An 18,855-nucleotide genomic window follows, 5' to 3' on the forward strand; every position below is an offset into this window, starting at 1 on the left:
TAGTGGAGGATTAACCCATTTAATTGTGTCATTGTGCAAAGAACGGAAATCTTGGCTGTCGCCCAGCTCTCTCAGTTGGAGATTTTTTTTTTTTTTTAAAGACAAGACGTTCAGTTATCAATATAAAAAAAATAGCTCCAAATTTGTTTCAGGAATTATTTGTGACGTTCCTCAGGAAACTCAAAAGATTAGTAAGGTGCACAAGGGACCAGTATCTCAGCCCAAAGTGCTTAGAAATTAAACATTTTTTCTTCTCCTAAAAATCACAAAATATTTGGCGAAAAATTAAGTGGTTGCCACTCCAGACTTTCCCCTCCTGGTTGTAGATATGTATTATATCCACTCTGTATACTGTCTGGGAAATTTTCATATATTTTATTTCCTTGGAGATCATTATCATTAAGATCCTAATAATTTTAAAGCTTTAGTACATTCCAGACTGTAATTCCCCCAATGTGTACTGAGTGGCAGAACAAGCCTGAGTGTCTGGAAGTTGTGGGGAAAGAGTGATTTATGGCACGTCCCTCTTGAGTGTGTGTGCCGAGCTTGGATGTTTTTCACTCTGATCCCTTCCCTCCCTACAGGGAAGTTCTTGCTTCTTTCCTCTTAGAAATACTTGAGAAAGAACAGAATGCTATCTAGAACAATTATTGTCACAGATAAGATTTGTTTGTGCCCTGTCTGTTTTCAGTAAATTAGGAGCATTTAATATCTTCTTGCCAATGTCTAACATTTAGAAATTATCACTGTCTTTCTACATAACCTTCCCCAGGTCCCACTATTACACGGGCTTGGGAAAGTTATTTAAATGTTCTAAACAAGGCCAGGCGCGGTGGCTCATGCCTGTAATCCCAGCACTTTGGAAGGCCGAGGAGGGTGGATCACGAGGTCAGGAGATTGAGACCATCCTGGCTACCACGGAGAAACCCCGTCTCTATTAAAAATACAAAAAATTAGCCAGGTGTGGTGGTATGCACCTGTGGTCCCAGCCACTCGGGAGGCTGAGGCAGGAGAATCACTTGAAGGAGCTCAAGGGTGTAGTGAGCCGAGATCGCGCCACTGTACTCCAGCCTGGGCAACAGAGCGAGACTCTATCTCAGAAAAAAAACAAAAACAAAAAAAAAAAAACGTTCTGAACAACAGTATGCTCACCCATCAAACGGGCCACTGCCCTGCTTGTAAAGTGTGGCACAGGGTGGGTTCCCAGTAGCACTGCCTCCCGTCTCTGCCAATGTCTACCATTCCTAGGGGCAGTGGCCTTGCTGGAAGAGCCTTGTCACTTGACTGCTGAGGCCCAGTCTGGAAGCTCATAACCAACTGAGGTGGCCGTGTCAGGTCTGAAGCTGGCACTTCCCTACTTGGTAATCTCAATGATCACATGACACAGGAAACTTCTGTCAAACATGGGTGGGAACCTTCCTTTTCCAAGTTGCACCAAAGCCTTTCTTATTTCCTTCCATGTGAGTTTTGGGCTGGAGAAGAGCTGGGATGCTACAGGAGAGGGGACCCAGAAGGGGATGGTTAGTAAGAGGCTTGGGGAAGGGCAAACAGAAGCAGGAGGCCTGTAGCCTGGGGCCCCACATGCTCATCAGCTTCAGCAGACAGTGGCCCAGAGACTGTGGCGGGGCAAGGGAAGAGATGGATGGACTTGCGCCATGTTGTTTCCAAAATATTTCCTTTCTACTTCATCCCAAGTCCCTTGCTTTTCACTTAGAACCGCATGGAAGAGAGCAAAGCCTTATTTAAAACCATCATCACCTACCCCTGGTTTCTGAATTCATCTGTGATTTTATTCTTGAACAAGAAGGATCTTTTGGAAGAGAAAATCATGTACTCTCATCTAATTAGCTATTTTCCAGAATACACAGGTAAGTGTCTATCTTGTGGACCGTGTTTTCTGTGCTGATCTTGTCCACCTCCCAGGCATCAGTCCAGAGTTATCACGGCTCAAAGGGGCCTCCCTGGTATGCCTGGAACAGCCTCTCCCCCCATTCCCACCTTCAAACAGAGGCTCTAGTTGCACCATTGTGTGTTTTCACCACAGCACCTCCACACGTGCTTCCCTCAGTGCTTGGAATACCCTTGCCAACTCCTTTCGCTGCCTCCATGTTGTTCTTCAAAACCCAGCAAAGGCCTCCCCTTCTCTGGGAGCCTTTCTGGCCTCCCCTGCCCATCTGGTCCGCAGGAAGGGTGCCTCCTCCTTTCTGCTCCCTCGGCAGCCTGACCCGTGCTTGCTCTCTTGGCCACATCATGCTATGTCGTATCATCTGCTCACTCAGCTCTCTTCCCAGTCGGCTCCATGAGGGCAGAGACTCTGCTTGATTTATCTGTGCATTCCTCACGCCAGTCAGAGCACCTGGTGCTTCTTATGTGTATGTTAGAGTGTGACATCCCTTTTCCCAGACACATGGTGGACTCATACATAACCTGTCCAAGGTAGGAGAGTCTCATGCCCTGTTGCTAATTGTTTCTGGTACAGGAGGTCTCAAACCTTGAGTTTGACACTGATATTTAGTGGATTCATGTTTTAGCATTCTTCTTTCCCCTTTTACTAACCATACTGGCTTGTAGTATAGCACCCTCGAGCTTTAAAATCAGCCGGATGTTAGTTCCACATTCTTCCTTTTATCTCTCCTAGACCAGAGCTGTCTGTCCATATGTTAGCAAGGATTACTTCTCTTCAACAGTGGTCCAAATCAGACAAATTGGGTCACTATGTTTAAACAAATCACCGTAAAGTACAATTTTTAGATACCAGAGGACATTTTAAAATATGACTATTTTATGGGTTCATGATGAGATACCATAAAAATAATGCTCCAGGTAAACTGTTCCCTAGAAATAAAGATGGATCAAAGTAGGATCTCAAATAAGAACAAGAGTACATTAAAAAATGGTTCTTGGGGCCAGGCATGGTGGCTCACGTGTGTAATCCCAGCACTTTGGGAGGCCAAGGCAGGTGGATCACCTGAGGTCAGGAGTTCGAGACCAGTCTGGCCAACATGGTAAAACCCCATTTCTACTAAAAATACAAAAATTAGCTGTGTGTGGTGGCGCGCATCTGTAATCCCAGCTACTTGGGAGGCTGAGGCAGGAGAATTGCTTGAACCCCAGAAGCGGAGGTTGCAGTGAGACAAGATTGCGCCACTGCACTCCAGCCTGGGCTACAGAGCGAGACTCTGTCTCAAAAAAAAGGTTCTTGGGAGGACATGGTGTTAAGTCTGTGTCTTTATTCCTCTAATTGCACTTGTGACTAGGACCGAAGCAGGATGTCAAAGCTGCCAGAGACTTTATCCTGAAGCTTTACCAAGATCAGAATCCTGACAAAGAGAAAGTCATCTACTCTCACTTCACATGTGCTACAGATACAGACAATATTCGCTTTGTGTTTGCTGCTGTCAAAGACACAATTCTACAGCTAAACCTAAGGGAATTCAACCTTGTTTAAAAGCTGCTGCCCACTCCTCCCCCATGAGAGAAGATGTGATTTGCAAACTCCTTGTTTTATTTGCAAGTGCTTCTGACATCACCAGAGCCAGCCCCATGCCAGGAACTAAGGACGTCATGTAGATTGTGGGGACAGAGATGGGTGATGGAACTTGGAAGATAAATTTGAGTTTACCAACATTCTTTAAAAGTCCTTACATCTCAAATTGTTTTTATAATTATTTTCTTGACTTTTGGCTATAAGATTTTGTGTAATTTTTGAATTTGGTGTTTTCTAGAATTTTTAAAAGCCACTTTGATTTAGTTTTAAATATGTTTAAAAATAGCGATTAAAATTATGTAAGCAAAGAGCTTGTTAGTTTATAGATCATGCCTTGAAACCTCTAGAATTAATTTGGGCGACTTTTTTAAAAATAAGAATGTTAATGGGTTTGAAGCTTTTTATTAAATCTTGTAATTTAGAGACATTTTTAATTGTGTTTCTCACTTCATGCTGAAGGGTGACTCCTTTAACATGCCACCAAAGATTTTTTTTTTTAAACACTTGGTTCTTTTTGTGTGTTAACTTTCTAAGCCAAATTAATGGATATACAAGTATATCTAATTTAGCTTTGCCACAGTTTGATCACCATGAAGCCAAAGCTGACATAGAGTAAATGGGCTCTAGATAGCATATATGTTGTACTGGTGAAAAATGTGTGTGTGTGTGTGTGTGTGTGTGTGTACATTTTTACCCCCAATGTATATGACCAGATCTTAAAAATGTATGAAATGGCTAAAAGTCCACATTGTTTGACAAATGTTATGTAACCCTGCCAAAGTTCTGATGGCCACCACAGATTTGCTGTTCGAATTATGTATACTGTGCCTTTCTGAGGAGGCTAAGAATATACCATTCTGCTATTAGCACTGGGTTATGTTGTGTTTCCTAGAGCTCATGGTTGACTGATGGTTCTGCTCCTAAACAGAAAAATGCTGTGGCCTTAATAGTAACTCGGAAACTTTCCTAATATTCCTCCTTTCAAGGCAAGTCTGTGCGCATCATCGTGTCATGCTGCAGTTCCCTCGGTAGCTGGCTGGGTCAAGCAGAAGGAGAATCCTCTGGGAAGTAAGAGTGCTCCACACTAAAGGCCAAGATGGTTTTGTGCATGTGTGCACACACGCATGTGCACACACACATACACCATTTGGGGAGGTAAGGTATGAAATGTCTATCTCAAATCAGTCTATAAAATGCACCTCGGTTGGCTACATATGTTATGGACCCATGTGTCCCCATTCAGTGGGAACAATTCCAATTGCTGAAAAAGACTGAAATTATTCTGATATGCAGCGATTCTACAATAGCAACATCTAGCTTTAAAAATATGAATCCTCACTCGAGATAAATGCAATAGCAACAGCTTTTGTGGAAGTTCACAAATTGATGTTAAAATTTATCTAGAACAGTAAAGGTCCAGAAATAGCTGAGACAGTTTTGCATGAGAACAGAGAGAGGGGAATGGAGCTCTTTAGGATATCTAGAAGCACAAAGAAAATACAAGACAATTCCCCTCCCCACCAACGATGGGCTAAAGGCTATGGACTGGGTTTCACTAGCCAATTAACATAAAAAGGGTTCAACAGAATCCAGTAATCAGGGAAATTAAACAATGAAGAATTCCATTTCTTATTTTAAGCACTTTCTAGCATTGAGTTTTTGTTAATTTATAGTTGGCTGACTACTTAAAGCATAAAAGAAAATGATGGCTTTCCATATCCTAGTTGTAGGAGGGCTGTTAAATAAGTCATTCAAAGGGTGGTAACAATATTTTCTTAAGGCATGGAAAGGCTAGACTGTCAGTATCAGAGGTGAATTAATTACCTCTGTCAATACGGATTCTGCTGGTAGAAAATTCTCTCCTGGCCCTTCATTCAATATTCTCATTACTTACTGGGGAAATGAGTCATGAGGAGTTTTCTAAGGTTAAGAGACAGAATGTCGGTGGTTAAGAATTCACTAGGTCGAGACCATCCTGGCCAACATGGTGAAACCCCATCTCTACTAAAAAAAAAAATATATATATATATATATAAATTAGCTGGGCATGGTGGCACTACACCTGTAGTCCCAGCGACTCGGGAGGCTGAGGCAGGAAAATCGCTTGAACCTGGCAGGTGAAGGTTGCAGTGAGCCGAGATCGTGCCACTGCACTCCAGCCTGGTGACAGAGCAAGACTGTCTCAAAAGAAAAAAAAAAAAAGAGAATTCACTAGGTGCTATACCACCCCAAGCTTTTAGTCAGCAATGATCATGCTGGGCTGGAGTGTCGCCTGCTTTGACTGAAAAATCAGGACCTTGGGCAATCTGTTATTCACATTTGTTTCAGCCCCAAAGAGGGTGGAATTTATATAGGCAAGGGAAGGCTATTAGTGTTGTTTCTAGTTCTATCAAAAAACTAAAAACAGAAGCAGACCAAAGATCAGAAATCTTTATTTGACAAAGGTATACATGGTGAAAATGGGCAGTCATCTTACCATGCAATCCAAATCTACCAATACCAAGAAATGGTTATTGTTAAGAAAAATCATTAGTGAGCATGGCCAACCAATTTTTAGAGGAATAAAAGAATAAGATTAGTTTCAAAAGGGAGAACTTCACTGTAAATATCTGTGTTTATAAATTATCTTAGAATACACAAAACCAAGGCAGAGGCTATGTAACAGGCAACTGAGCCAAGCACACATAAAAGAGGGATGAGGAACAGAAAAGTGCAGGAAATCCTGCAGCGATGCAGAAGTAGATATTTTTAAAATTATCATAATCAATGACCATATTTTCATCAAAGAATAAGCATTCCAAAGCAGCACAGGCTATTTGATCAATTTAAAAAACTAGCAAGAGAAAGTATTTTTAAAGTGCACTTTTCCTGAAAAATCCATTTTTTTATGTAATACAGTCACATACAGAGATAATTATTTTTAAAAGTCTGTAACAGTGTATCTGACCTTGTAACAAGTCCCAGATACCACTCCTAATAGTTTGTGAGTGTGGATATTAAATCATTGATATTGAAAATATTTCAGTGTAATCTATGCTACATTTTTACTTGAATGTTTTTCAGCCTAAGAATTGGGAACTTTTGAGTAACAAACTGAACACCGGAGGTATGACGGCATAACAGGAAATGTTGGGATTTTCTAACATGTTCTATTTTAATTATACTTCTGATTATTTGATATCTCATTATACCAATCTCACAGGGTTTCTTGTTACAAGGACTTCATTAGAAGGAACACATTATTAAGGTATCAGAGTAACACTAAATGAATAGTTCAATGACAGACAGGGATTTTCTATCATAGCAGTGTGATATCTATCATCATAGCAGGTGTTAAACTATAATATAAATTAATTTGTATTTGTATAAAGTAATAAAAACTTTAAAAATATACCCATATCAACCTAAAAAACTGAAGTTATATTTCTTGTATAGCTTTTTGGGTAACCAAAATTATTATTATTTTTTGAAAATGCCATAATGCTTTAAAAAAAGAACTAATCTGTAATTCTAAAGTAAAAAATTTTTTAAATGACATGGAAAAATTTACAAAAGAGGAAATATAAAGTAGAAAAAGGTTTCAATAAAAGAAACATGAGTGAGGTTTGTAATAGAGTAGCATTCTCCATCTTCTCAATGTGCTGGCCTTGCTTTTCGGATAGTCCTGGAACAAATACTACTTTAGACCAATTGTGCCAGTGGGAGAAAAGTTAGCTGTAACAGCCAGAGTGGCCAAAAATTGACAGTACAGATTACAAGAATCGAAATTTTAACCAACGAATCCTAGCTTGATTAGGTTGCCATTAACAATAAGGTATAATTTCAAAAGTATACTTCAAAGGACTAAGGAGGGTGAATGGGTTTCCTTTTAGAGTTGCGCTATACTGAATAGCACCAAAGAAAATCAGATTGACTAAGTCTGTATTGAGTCCTACATATGGAATGTAAGTTGTTTACATTTTCTACTTGGATCTTAAAGAAATGAGGAAATCCACTGTTTTTATTAAAAAGGCATTGATATTTGCATAGCACCCCCCAGAGACTGAATATTTTGGCCCTACCAGAATGTGTCCTACGTATTAGCTCCCCATTTTTAAAGGCCTTTGCCACCTGTATGGTGAATCAGCCAAAAGGTAGATGGTGCAGATTCAGTGGACTCAAAAGGACAATGTCTGTCCCCAGTTCTATTATAGTAAAATGCTTAGTGGTAAAGAGGTTAAAATACATCTAGGTAAACAAAAGACTATGGCCTTTTTTGGGTGCTGTTTGTGGATCTAATTTTTCTATGCTTTTTCTGGTTCCACTGAATCATATGAGGTTGCCCGATACACAGCAGAGAAGAAACCAAGAGTGATTCCATCTTCTCACTCAAAAGAAGTAGTGCTAAGCATCTCTAGACTTCCTGAGTTGTGGATCTGCTGCTCCTTATCTAAGGTCAGGCTCCACACAATCCAGACTCTTCCAACAATCACTGGATGGCCCGTGCCTCCTGCAGCAGTCTTTCAAGCTGTCTTTTTTTAAATTGCATTTCATAATAGGAAACACTTTATATTGTGACCCAGTATACACAGTAAACAGAATATTTAGCTGAAACAGTATTTCAGGAACCAATACTTAACCATTTTACATGCTCTACTGTTCCTCTATTTTTTATTTCACATTTAAAATATACTGGTCTTGAGCTGTTAAGTTGATTTCATGACCCACTAATGAGTTAGGACTTACAGTGTGGAAAAACAGCATCCCTGAGGATTTGGGTTGATCCTGACAAAAGGTAACAAGCAACGCCCTGGAAGCCGAAAAGATTTCTCTGAACTGTGTTGGCTGAGCCATGAAAGCATCCACTGTCAGTGTATTTGGTACACACTTTGAGCTTCTCCAGGCAAACTAATCAAGTATTTTGTCCCAATCTTTTTAATACAGGGGCCTACGTGAGGGGGCTCTTGGCATAGCCTGAAGGATCAACTAATACTGGCAAGTGATAACTGAATAATTTAGGTGCAGGAAATTCAGCACTGTGTAGAGTCCTTTTAATTTAATCTTTCTTTTTACCAGAGAGTAATACGATGCTACTGTGTGGGATGTTTCTATGAGATGAGCTAGGTGCATAGATATTCAGTGGAACAATATTACCGCCATTACTATTGGAAGAAACGAGAAAGATAATTATGATAGAAAAGATCACATAAGTCTAAGAAAGATTTATTCACTTGGAGGCCACAGGATAGTTGCCTCCAAAGGGACTAGGATTGTGGAGGAGAGGGGTAGGTAAGAACTGTCTACAGGTGGTAATGATTATTTAGGGTCCAGATAACAACTCAGCCACACTAAACTGACCTTGGGATTTTTGTGAACACTAAAGGAAAAGCAGCAAATATGTATACTCTAAAAGGGAAGACACTGGAGAAGTGTATGTGCCTCTTGGCTCAGAGAGTATTTTGCAAATGTGAAGAAATCATAAGCTGCTTTTTGTACCAGAAATCAAAGTCGTTCTTTCTAATGATTATGATTTTCTGGTGGAGAGTTGGCAGGGAACAGACACTCTGCCTTGGTCCTCACACAATTATTACAGACCAGAAGACATGCTGTGCTGGAATTAAGGGCCTAGTAATATAGTTAGTTAGCAAATAATACATGGAAGGGGCACAAGACTTAACACCTCATTCCATAGCCACTACCAAACAACTAAGACAAGCTTAAACTTCTCCAGTAGAGAGCCATTTCTTGTAGTTAAATGTAATTTAAGGCAGATGGTTTTCAAATACAAGAAGATGCTATATTGTAACCTTCAAGAAAAATGGGCTATAGAATCAAACAAAAACTGTAAATTGTAAAATGTGATGCTAAAAACACTGACTCATCATCTAGTCATCTACTGATTTCTTAGTGTTTTTGTTTAGATGAAAACAATCTTCTAAAATGATACGATGTAGCTCTTGAAACTGTGGGTCCCTCTAGTCTAGAGACAAGGAAGTGATGGGAGGAGGTGATGGCTAAACGAGTGGCAGGGAAAGGAGATATTTCACGGTTTTTACGGCAAGGGAAAAGGAAAGACAGGCACTATCCTTTCTATGTGGACTGGTTACAAGACCCACTCCTGCTGGCTGCCAGAGGGCACCAGAAGAATTTCTATGTTTACTATTTATGTAAGGCTTTTCTGCTTCACGACACTACACCCAGGGAGGCAGGGGGCTGTAATTCTGCTGAGAATGGTAAAATCATAACATTGGAATGGGTAATGAAGTATTTCGTTTTGGATGAGGACAGTCTGATGCAAGCTTTCTGACTACCTCTACTCTTAGGTTTAATTCTGACAAAAGCAAAACTGGAGAAGCTTAGGGACAGAGAAAATATGCACTTTTTTTTTTTTTTTTAAACAAAGGTCAACATGGAAACACACTTTCATGTGGTTTGAAACTTGTGGTTTGATTCAATTTAAGTTCAGCAAAGAAAAAAGCATTTTGGGGGAAACTACTGAGAATAAGCAATGTGTTTTAGTAATCAGAGAGAAATCAATAGCATTTAGTAGATTTGGTCAGCAAGAAATACAATTACAATATAGCATGCTGTTTATTTTAGCTTTTACAACAAAGCAAGGGTTTAAGGAGCCTGAGAAGAATTTCACAACCATTGACTATACAGAGTCTTCAATTCCAAAAACAGTTTATAATAACTTGGTGGCACATACAACATGCATTGAATACTCTGTATTATTCAGTAACTAAATAGGATCCTGCATCATTCTCTTAATAGTTCACAATTATACATTCATTCTCTTTTACCTGAAACAGTCCATTAATATTAAGGTGCAAAGATCTTGGACAAAAACCAAGAAAGAAAACCTCATGTCCTTATTTTTACTAATGTATAGCTGATGATTTCTGTGATGAGCTGTAAATTTAAAAGCGTGACTCTCATTTGAATAACTGTAGAGAAGGCAAACCAGAAATTCTCAATCTACTGGCAACAGGACAGGTTATTGGGTTAGATTTTAGGGTACATACACTTTATATGAGACGGACTGTCTGTTGGAATCATAATTCACTATCTAAGATGTTGGGAATTGTGTTTATTCCATGTTAACAGTGAATGGAAAGTAGGCATTGTTAAGGCTTTAAAAATTCTCCTTTGATATTAGCAGTCTGTTAAAAACATGACTTGGGTAAACCAAGTAGATCTCATGAAATAGGCTTGAGGAAATATTTCAAACGCCCTAAAGTTCTGAAACAGACTTTTTTGAGTAGGATACTTATTTCTTTAAGGTTTAAGGGGAGGCTTCAATCTATGTTATAAATTATATTTAAAAAGATTGTTTTTAATAATGCTATGCATTTTAAGTATAATTCAAACCTATCCTTTTTATTAAAAATAAGGAAAATGATATCAAAATATTTATCTGTAAAAAGAACTTCATGATTCTGAAGAAACCACCACCAAAGTTTGATTATTTACCCATCACTCAGGGAGTTTGAAATAAGCATGACAGAAGTTCAAAATGTGAACTAGAAACATTAAACTTGGCTCCATGTGGAGATGAATTATGGGCAGCCCCTCCACCATTACAGAGAAAAACTTGGAGCAAATATTTAAGATTCATAATTTTTTCTTCTTTTACAAAATAATTAGAATTATAAATAGATGCATGATTCAATTTAGAAAACTGGGTAATTGCTGAAGAATTGAAATATTTTAATCACATAGCTGTTTTCCCTGATTCTGGTTTTGTTTTTTGTTGTTTTTCTTTTTTTGTTTTGTTTTTGTTTTTTAGCATCCAGAATACAGGGTACTTGAAATCATTTCTGTAATATGCTTCCCAAACAGGTTTTGGAAGGTAGTCTAGGAGCTGTAATCACTTATTGCTGTGTATCTTCAGGCAGTGTTCTCTGTCAGGGGCTCGGAGAAGGTTCTCTTGCTTCTTCTAGCTTTGTGAGAATCCACTGCGGTGGGAAAATAAACGAACATTTGCTTACTTCAGTGAACTTGCAATGAAACAAAATGTAATAAATGGAGACCTAGAAGTTAGCTTTATAGTTTAGTTAGGTATATACTGACAGCCAATACATAAAATTCATCCTGCAAAAGAGATCATTCGCTTCAATGGCCCAGATGGCTCAGGGACAATAGTACTTGGTTTAATAGTAGGAATGCAGTTTTTCTAAGGTCTTTGGATGTTCATCTTCAGAGTAAGTGAAATGAGCCAGCCTGAGAGAAAAAAATTCCTTCCAGTCTGTGCTGATTTTGTATCATGAACTTCCATAAATCCAGATACAGGATTCTACTAATGGAGTAGAAATAATTACATACAATTCCAGAGAGGGTAGTAGAAGCGACATTCTTGAACATTTTAGGTGCTCTCACAATATATTTTCTATTCTAAAATAATTTGAAATTACAAACATAAAATGTAAATATAATACACAACCTTTCTACCAGTAATGTCTATTATTATTGGGCATGGATGACAGATAAAAGCCATGGAGGTGATATAGGGCTTATTCTAATATATAAAGATTTCACAGAGATGTTTGTACCTCTTTAACTTAAAAGAGCCTAGTAAGAATAGCCCTAAGATAGGGAGACAAAGATAACTGAATCCAGTAGCCTTCTCTGGATGTTCCTGGCCAAGCGGGAGGATTACAAACAAACCTTCTGGGATAAAGTCAGTCACATGGTGAAGGAATTAAAAGAAAACTTTATTGCAGGTAAATTGAAATAGGTGGTACTGTCCTTCAGTGACATGAAAGAAGGTGGCCTAAAAGTCATGCTTATCTGTCTCCCTGTTGCAGGTGACAAGCATATGAAGGCTCTGGTAACTTTATTCCTCTTTCTTTGTAAGTTCCTCCTTTTGTGTTTTCCACTGTTAGTGTGTCAGTGTCACCTTATATCAGAATGTCTAGATAGAAAATTGCATAGCACAGGTTAACTGGTCCAAGGTATGTGTATGAGACAGTGGGAGAGGCCCCTAGTTTGGGTCCAGATGTGACAGGTGAACTAGTCAACAGTCACCACAACCAGGATCAACGCAGAGTTATTGTAGGGTACATATGCAAAATGTGCAGGTTAGTTACATATGTATACATGTGCCATGTTGGTGTGCCGCACCCATCAACTCGTCATTTAACATTAGGTGGTGTATCTCCTAATGCTATCCCTCCCCCCTCCCCCCACCCCACAACAGGCCCTGGTGTGTGACGTTCCCCTTCCTCTGTCCATGTGTTCTCATTGTTCAATTCCCACCTATGAGTGACAACATGTGGTGTTTGGTTTTTTGTCCTTGTGATAGTTTGCTGAGAATGATGGTTTCCAGCTTCATCCATGTCCCTACAAAGGACATGAACTCATTATTTTTTATGGCTGTATAGTATTCCATGGTGTATATGTGCCACATTTTCTTAATCCAGTCTATCATTGATGGACATTTGGGTTGGTTCCAAGTCTTTGCTATTGTGAATAGTGCCGCAATAAACATATGTGTGCATGTGTCTTTATAGCAGCATGATTTATAATCCTTTGGGCATATACCCAGTAATGGGATGGCTGGGTCAAATGGTATTTCTAGTTCTAGATCCCTGAGGAATTGCCACACTGACTTCCACAATGGTTGAACTAGTTTACAGTCCCACCAACAGTGTAGAAGTGTTCCTATTTCTCCACATCCTCTCCAGCACCTGTTGTTTCCTGACTTTTTAATGATGGCCATTGTAACTGGTGTGAGATGGTATCTCATTGTGGTTTTGATTGGAATTTCTCTGGCCAGTGATGATGAGCATTTTTTCATGTGTCTTTTGGCTGCATAAATGTCTTCTTTTGAGAAGTGTCTGTTCATATCCTTCGCCCACTTTTTGATGAGGCTGTTTGTTTTTTTCTTGTAGATTTGTTTGAGTTCATTGTAGATTCTGGATATTAGCCCTTTGTCAGATGAGTAGATTGTAAAAATTTTCTCTCATTCTGTAGGTTGCCTATTCACTCTGATGGTAGTTTCTTTTGCTGTGCAGAAGCTCTTTAGTTTAATTAGATCCCATTTGTCAATTTTGGCTTTTGTTGCCATTGCTTTTGTGTTTTAGACATGAAGTCCTTGCCCATGCCTATGTCCTGAATGGTATTGCCTAGGTTTTCTTCTAGGGTTTTTATGGTTTTAGGTCTAACATTTAAGTCTTTAATCCATCTTGAATTAATTTTTGTATAAGGTGTAAGGAAGGGATCCAGTTTCAGCTTTCTACATATGGCTAGCCAGTTTTCCCAGCACCATTTATTAAATAGGGAATCCTTTCCCCATTTCTTGTTTTTGTCAGGTTTGTCAAAGATCAGATGGTTGTAGATATGTGGCATTATTTCTGAGGGCTCTGTTCTGTTCCATTGGTCTATGTCTCTGTTTTGGTACCAGTACCATGCTGTTTTGGTTACTGTAGCCTTGTAGTATAGTTTGAAGTCAGGTAGCATGATGCCTCCAGCTTTGTTCTTTTGGCTTAGGATTGACTTGGCAATGCAGGCTCTTTTTTGGTTCCATATGAACTTTAAAGTAGTTTTTTCCAACTCTGTGAAGAAAGTCATTGGTAGCTTGATAGGGATGGCATTGAATCTATAAATTACGTTGGGCAGTATGGCCATTTTTCACGATATTGATTCTTCCTACCCATGAGCATGGAATGTTCTTCCGTTTGTTTGTATCCTCTTTTATTTCATTGAGCAGTGGTTTGTAGTTCTCCTTGAAGAGGTCCTTCACATCCCTTGTCAGTTGGATTCCTAGGTATTTTATTCTCTTTGAAGCAATAGTGAATGGGAGTTCACTCATGATTTGGCTCTCTGTTTGTCTGTTATTGGTGTATAGGAATGCTTGTGATTTTTGCACACTGATTTTGTATCCTCAGACTTTGCTGAAGTTGCCTATCAGCTTAAGGAAATTTTGGGCTGAGACAATGGGGTTTTCTAGATATACAATCATGTCATCTGCAAACAGGGACAATTTGATTTCCTCTTTTCCTAATTGAATACCCTTTATTTCCTTCTCCTGCCTGACTGTCCTGGCCAGAACTTCCAACACTATGTTGAGTAGGAGTGGTGAGAGAGGGCATCCCTGTCTTGTGCCGGTTTTCAAAGAGAATGCTTCCAGTTTTTGCCCATTCAGTATGATATTGGCTGTGGGTTTGTCAGAGATAGCTCTTATTATTTTGAGATATATCTCATCAATACCTAATTTATTGAGAGTTTTTAGCATGAAGGTTGTTGAATTTTGTCAAAGGTCTTTTCTGCATCTATTGAGATAATCATATGGTTTTTGTTGTTGGTTCTGTTTATATGCTGGATTACGTTTATTGATTTGTGTATGTTGAACCAGCCTTGCATCCCAGGGATGAAGCCCACTTGATCATGGTGGATAAGCTTCTTGATGTGTTGCTGGATTTGGTTTGCCAGTATTTTATTGAGGATTTTTGCATCAATGTTCATCTGGAATATTGGTCTAAAATTCTCTTTTTTGGTTATGTCTTTGCCAGGCTTTGGTATCAGGATGATGTTGGCCTCATAAAATGAGTTAGGGAGGATTCCCTTTTTTTCTATTGATTGGAATAGTTTCAGAAGGAATGGTACCAGCTCCTCCTTGTACCTCTGGTAGAATTCGGCTGTGAATCCATCTGGTCCTGGATTTTTTTTGGTTGGTAAGCTATTAATTATTGCCTCGATTTCAGAGCCTGTTATTGTTCTATTCAGAGATTCAACTTCTTCCTGGTTTAGTCTTGGGAGGGTGTATGTGTTGAGGAATTTTTCCATTTCTTCTAGATTTTCTAGTTTATTTGTGTCGAAGTGTTTATAGTATTCTCTGATGGTAGTTTGTATTTCTATGGGATTGGTGGTGATATCCCCTTTATCATTTTTTATTGCATCTATTTGATTCTTCTCTCTTTTCTTCTTTATTAGTCTTGCTAGCGGTCCATCAATTTTGTTGATCTTTTCAAAAAACCAGCTCCTGGATTCATTGATTTTTTGAAGGGTTTTTTGTGTCTCTATTTCCTTCAGTTCTGCTCTGATCTTAGTTATTTCTTGCCTTCTGCTAGCTTTTGAATGTGTTTGCTCTTGCTTCTCTAGTTCTTTTTTTTTTTTTTTTTTTTTTTTTTTTTTTTGAGATGGAGTCTCGCTGTCGCCCTGGCTGGAGTGCAGTGGTGCCATCTCGGCTCACTGCAAGCTCCGCCTCCCGGGTTCACGCCATTCTCCTGCCTCAGCCTCCCACGTAGCTGGGACTACAGGCGCCCGCCACTTTGCCTGGCTAATTTTTTGTATTTTTAGTAGAGACGGGGTTCCACCATGTTAGCCAGGATGGTCTTCATCTCCTGACCTCGTTATCCACCTGCCTCGGCCTCCTAAAGTGCTGGGATTACAGGCGTGAGCCACCGCGCCTGGCCTAGTTCTTTTAATTGTGATGTTAGGGTGTCAATTTTAGACCTTTCCTGCTTTCTCTTGTGGGCATTTAGTGCTATAAATTTCCCTCTACACACTGCTTTGAATGTGTCCCAGAGATTCTGGTATGTTGTATCTTTGTTCTCGTTGGTTTCAAAGAACATCTTTATTTCTGCCTTCATTTAGTTATGTACCCAGTAGTCATTCAGGAGTCAGGAGCAGGTTGTTCAGTTTCCATGTAGTTGAGTGGTTTTGAGTGAGTTTCTTAATCCTGAATTCTAGTTTGATTGCACTATGGTCTGACAGACAGTTTGTTATAATTTCTGTTTTTACATTTGCTGAGGAGTGCTTTACTTCCAACCAAGTGGTCAATTTTGGAAGAAGTGCGATATGGTGCTGAGAATAATGTATATTCTGTTGATTTGGGGTGGAGAGTTCTGTAGATGTCTGTTAGGTCCACTTGGTGCAGAGCTGAGTTCAATTCCTGGATATCCTTGTTAACTTTCTGTCTCGTTGATCTGTCTAGTGTTGACAGTGGGGTGTTAAAGTCTTCCATTATTACTGTGTGGGAATCTAAGTCTCTTTGTAGGTCTCTAAGGACTTGCTTTATGAATCTGGGTGCTCCTGTATTGGGTGCATATATATTTAGGATAGTAAGCTCTTCTTGTTGAATTGATCCCTTTACCATTATGTAATGGCCTTCTTTGTCTCTTTTGCTGTTTGTTGCTTTAAAGTCTGTTTTATCAGAGACTAGGATTGCAACTCCTGACTTTTTGTTTTCCATTTGCTTGGTAGATCTTCATCCCTTTATTTTGAGCCTATGTGTGTCTCTGCACATGAGGTGGGTTTCCTGAATACAGCACACTGATGGGTCTTGACTCTCATCCAATTTGCCAGTCTGTGCCTTTTAATTGGAGCATTGAGCCCATTTACATTTAAGGTTAATATTGTTATGTGTGAATTTGATCCTGTCATGATGATGTTAGCTGGTTATTTTGCTCGTTAGTTGATGCAGTTTCTTCCTAGCCTTGATGGTCTTTACAATTTGGCATGTTTTTGCAGTGGCTGGTACTAGTTGTTCCTTTCCATGTTTAGGGCTTCCTTCAGGAGCTCTTTTAGGGCAGGCCTGGTGGTGACAAAATCTCTCAGCATTTGCTTGTCTGTAAAGTATTTTATTTCTCCTTCACTTATGAAGCTTAGTTTGGCTGGATATGAAATTCTGGGTTGAAAATTCTTTTCTTTAAGAATGTTGAATATCGGCCCCCACTCTCTTCTGGCTTGTAGAGTTTCTGCCCAGAGATCAGCTGTTAGTCTGATGGGCTTTCCTTTGTGGGTAACCCGACCTTTCTCTCTGGCTGCCCTTAACATTTTTTCCATTTCAACTTTGGTGAATCTGACAATTACGCGTCTTGGAGTTGCTCTTCTTGAGGAGTATCTTTGTGGCATTCTCTGTATTTCCTGAATTTGAATGTTGGCCTGCCTTGCTAGATTGGGGAAGTTCTCCTGGATAATATCCTGCAGAGTGTTTTCCAACTTAGTTCCATTCTCCCCGTCACTTTCAGGTACACCAATCAGATGTAGATTTGATCTTTTCACAGTCCCATATTTCTTGGAGGCTTTGTTTCTTTTTATTCTTTTCTCTCTAAACTTCTCTTCTGGCTTCATTTCATTCATTTCATCTTCCATCACTGATACCCTTTCTTCCAGTTGATCGCATCGGCTACTGAGGCTTGTGCATTCGTCACATAGTTCTTGTGCCTTGGTTGTCAGCTCCATCAGGTCCGTTAAGGACTTCTCTGCATTGGTTATTCTAGTTAGCCATTTGTCTAATTTATTTTCAAGGTTTTTAACTTCTTTGTCATGGGTTCGAACTTTCTCCTTTAGCTTGGAGTAGTTTGATCATCTGAAGCCTTCTTCTCTCAACTCGTCAAAGTCATTCTCTGTCCAGCTTTGTTCTGTTGCTGCTGAGGAGCTGCATTCCTTTGGAGGAGGAGAGGCACTCTGATTTTTAGAGTTTCCAGTTTTTCTGCTCTGTTTTTTCCCCATCTTTGTGGTTTTATCTACCTTTGGTCTTTGATGATGGTGACGTACAGATGGGGTTTTGGTGTGGATGTCCTTTCTGTTTGTTAGTTTTCCTTCTAACAGTCAGGCCCCTCAGCTGCAGGTCTGTTGGAGTTTGCTGCAGGTCCACTCCAGACCCTGTTTGCCTGGGTATCAGCAGCAGAGGCTGCAGAACAGCAGATCTTGGTGAACAGCAGATGTTGCTGCCTGATTGTTCCTCTGGAAGTTTTGTCTCAGAGGAGTACCCGGCCGTGTGAGGTGTCAGTCTGCCCCTACTTGGGGGGTGTCTCCCAGTTAGGCTACTCGGGGGTCAAGGACCCACTTGAGGAGGTAGTCTGTCCATTCTCAGATGTCCAGCTGCATGCTGGGAGAACCACTACTCTCTTCAAGGCTGTCAGACAGGGACATTTAAGTTTGCAGAGGATTTTGCTGCCTTTTGTTTGGCTGTGCCCTGCCCCCAGAGGTGGAGTCTACAGGGGCAGGCAGGCCTCCTTGAGCTGCGGTGGGCTCCACCCAGTTCGAGCTTCTGGGCAGCTTTGTTTACCTACTCAAGCCTCAGCAATGGCGGGCACCCCTCCCCCAGCCTCGCTGCCACCTTGCAGTTTGATCTCAGACTGCTGTGCTAGCAATGAGCGAGGCTCCGTGGGCGTAGGACCCTCCGAGCCAGGCATGGGATATAATCTCCTGGTGTGCCGTTTGCTAATACCATTGGAAAAGCGCAGTATTAGGGTGGGAGTGACCTGATTTTCCAGGTGCCATCTGTCACCCCTTTCTTTGACTAGGAAAGGGAATTCCCTGACCCCTTGCGCTTCCTGGGAATTCCCGTGACCCCTTGCTTCGGCTCACGCTTGGTGCACTGCACCCACTGTCCTGCACCCACTTTCCGACACTCCCCAGTGAGATGAACCCAGTACCTC

The 18,855-nt window shown here is 40.1% G+C and overlaps 2 protein-coding genes across 2 annotated transcripts in view; one reads left to right on the forward strand and one right to left on the reverse strand.

Moving 5' to 3' along the window:
• GNA14 (G protein subunit alpha 14) overlaps positions 1-4,353 on the forward strand; it is a 224,165-nt gene extending 219,812 nt beyond the window's left edge. Inside the window, exons 6-7 of the mRNA XM_003267443.4 lie at positions 1,715-1,868; positions 3,258-4,353. Of these exons, the coding sequence (XP_003267491.1) occupies positions 1,715-1,868; positions 3,258-3,448 (345 nt within the window). The 3' untranslated portion in view covers positions 3,449-4,353. The remainder of the gene's footprint in view (positions 1-1,714; positions 1,869-3,257) is intronic.
• A 1,546-nt stretch (positions 4,354-5,899) lies between these two features.
• VPS13A (vacuolar protein sorting 13 homolog A) overlaps positions 5,900-18,855 on the reverse strand; it is a 260,053-nt gene continuing 247,097 nt past the window's right edge. The window contains exon 72 of the mRNA XM_003267439.4: positions 5,900-11,424. Within this exon, the coding sequence (XP_003267487.2) occupies positions 11,374-11,424 (51 nt within the window). The 3' untranslated portion in view covers positions 5,900-11,373. The remainder of the gene's footprint in view (positions 11,425-18,855) is intronic.

The sequence above is a fragment of the Nomascus leucogenys genome, chromosome 1a (assembly GCF_006542625.1).
Source record: "Nomascus leucogenys isolate Asia chromosome 1a, Asia_NLE_v1, whole genome shotgun sequence".
NCBI classification, from domain to species: Eukaryota; Metazoa; Chordata; class Mammalia; order Primates; family Hylobatidae; genus Nomascus; species Nomascus leucogenys.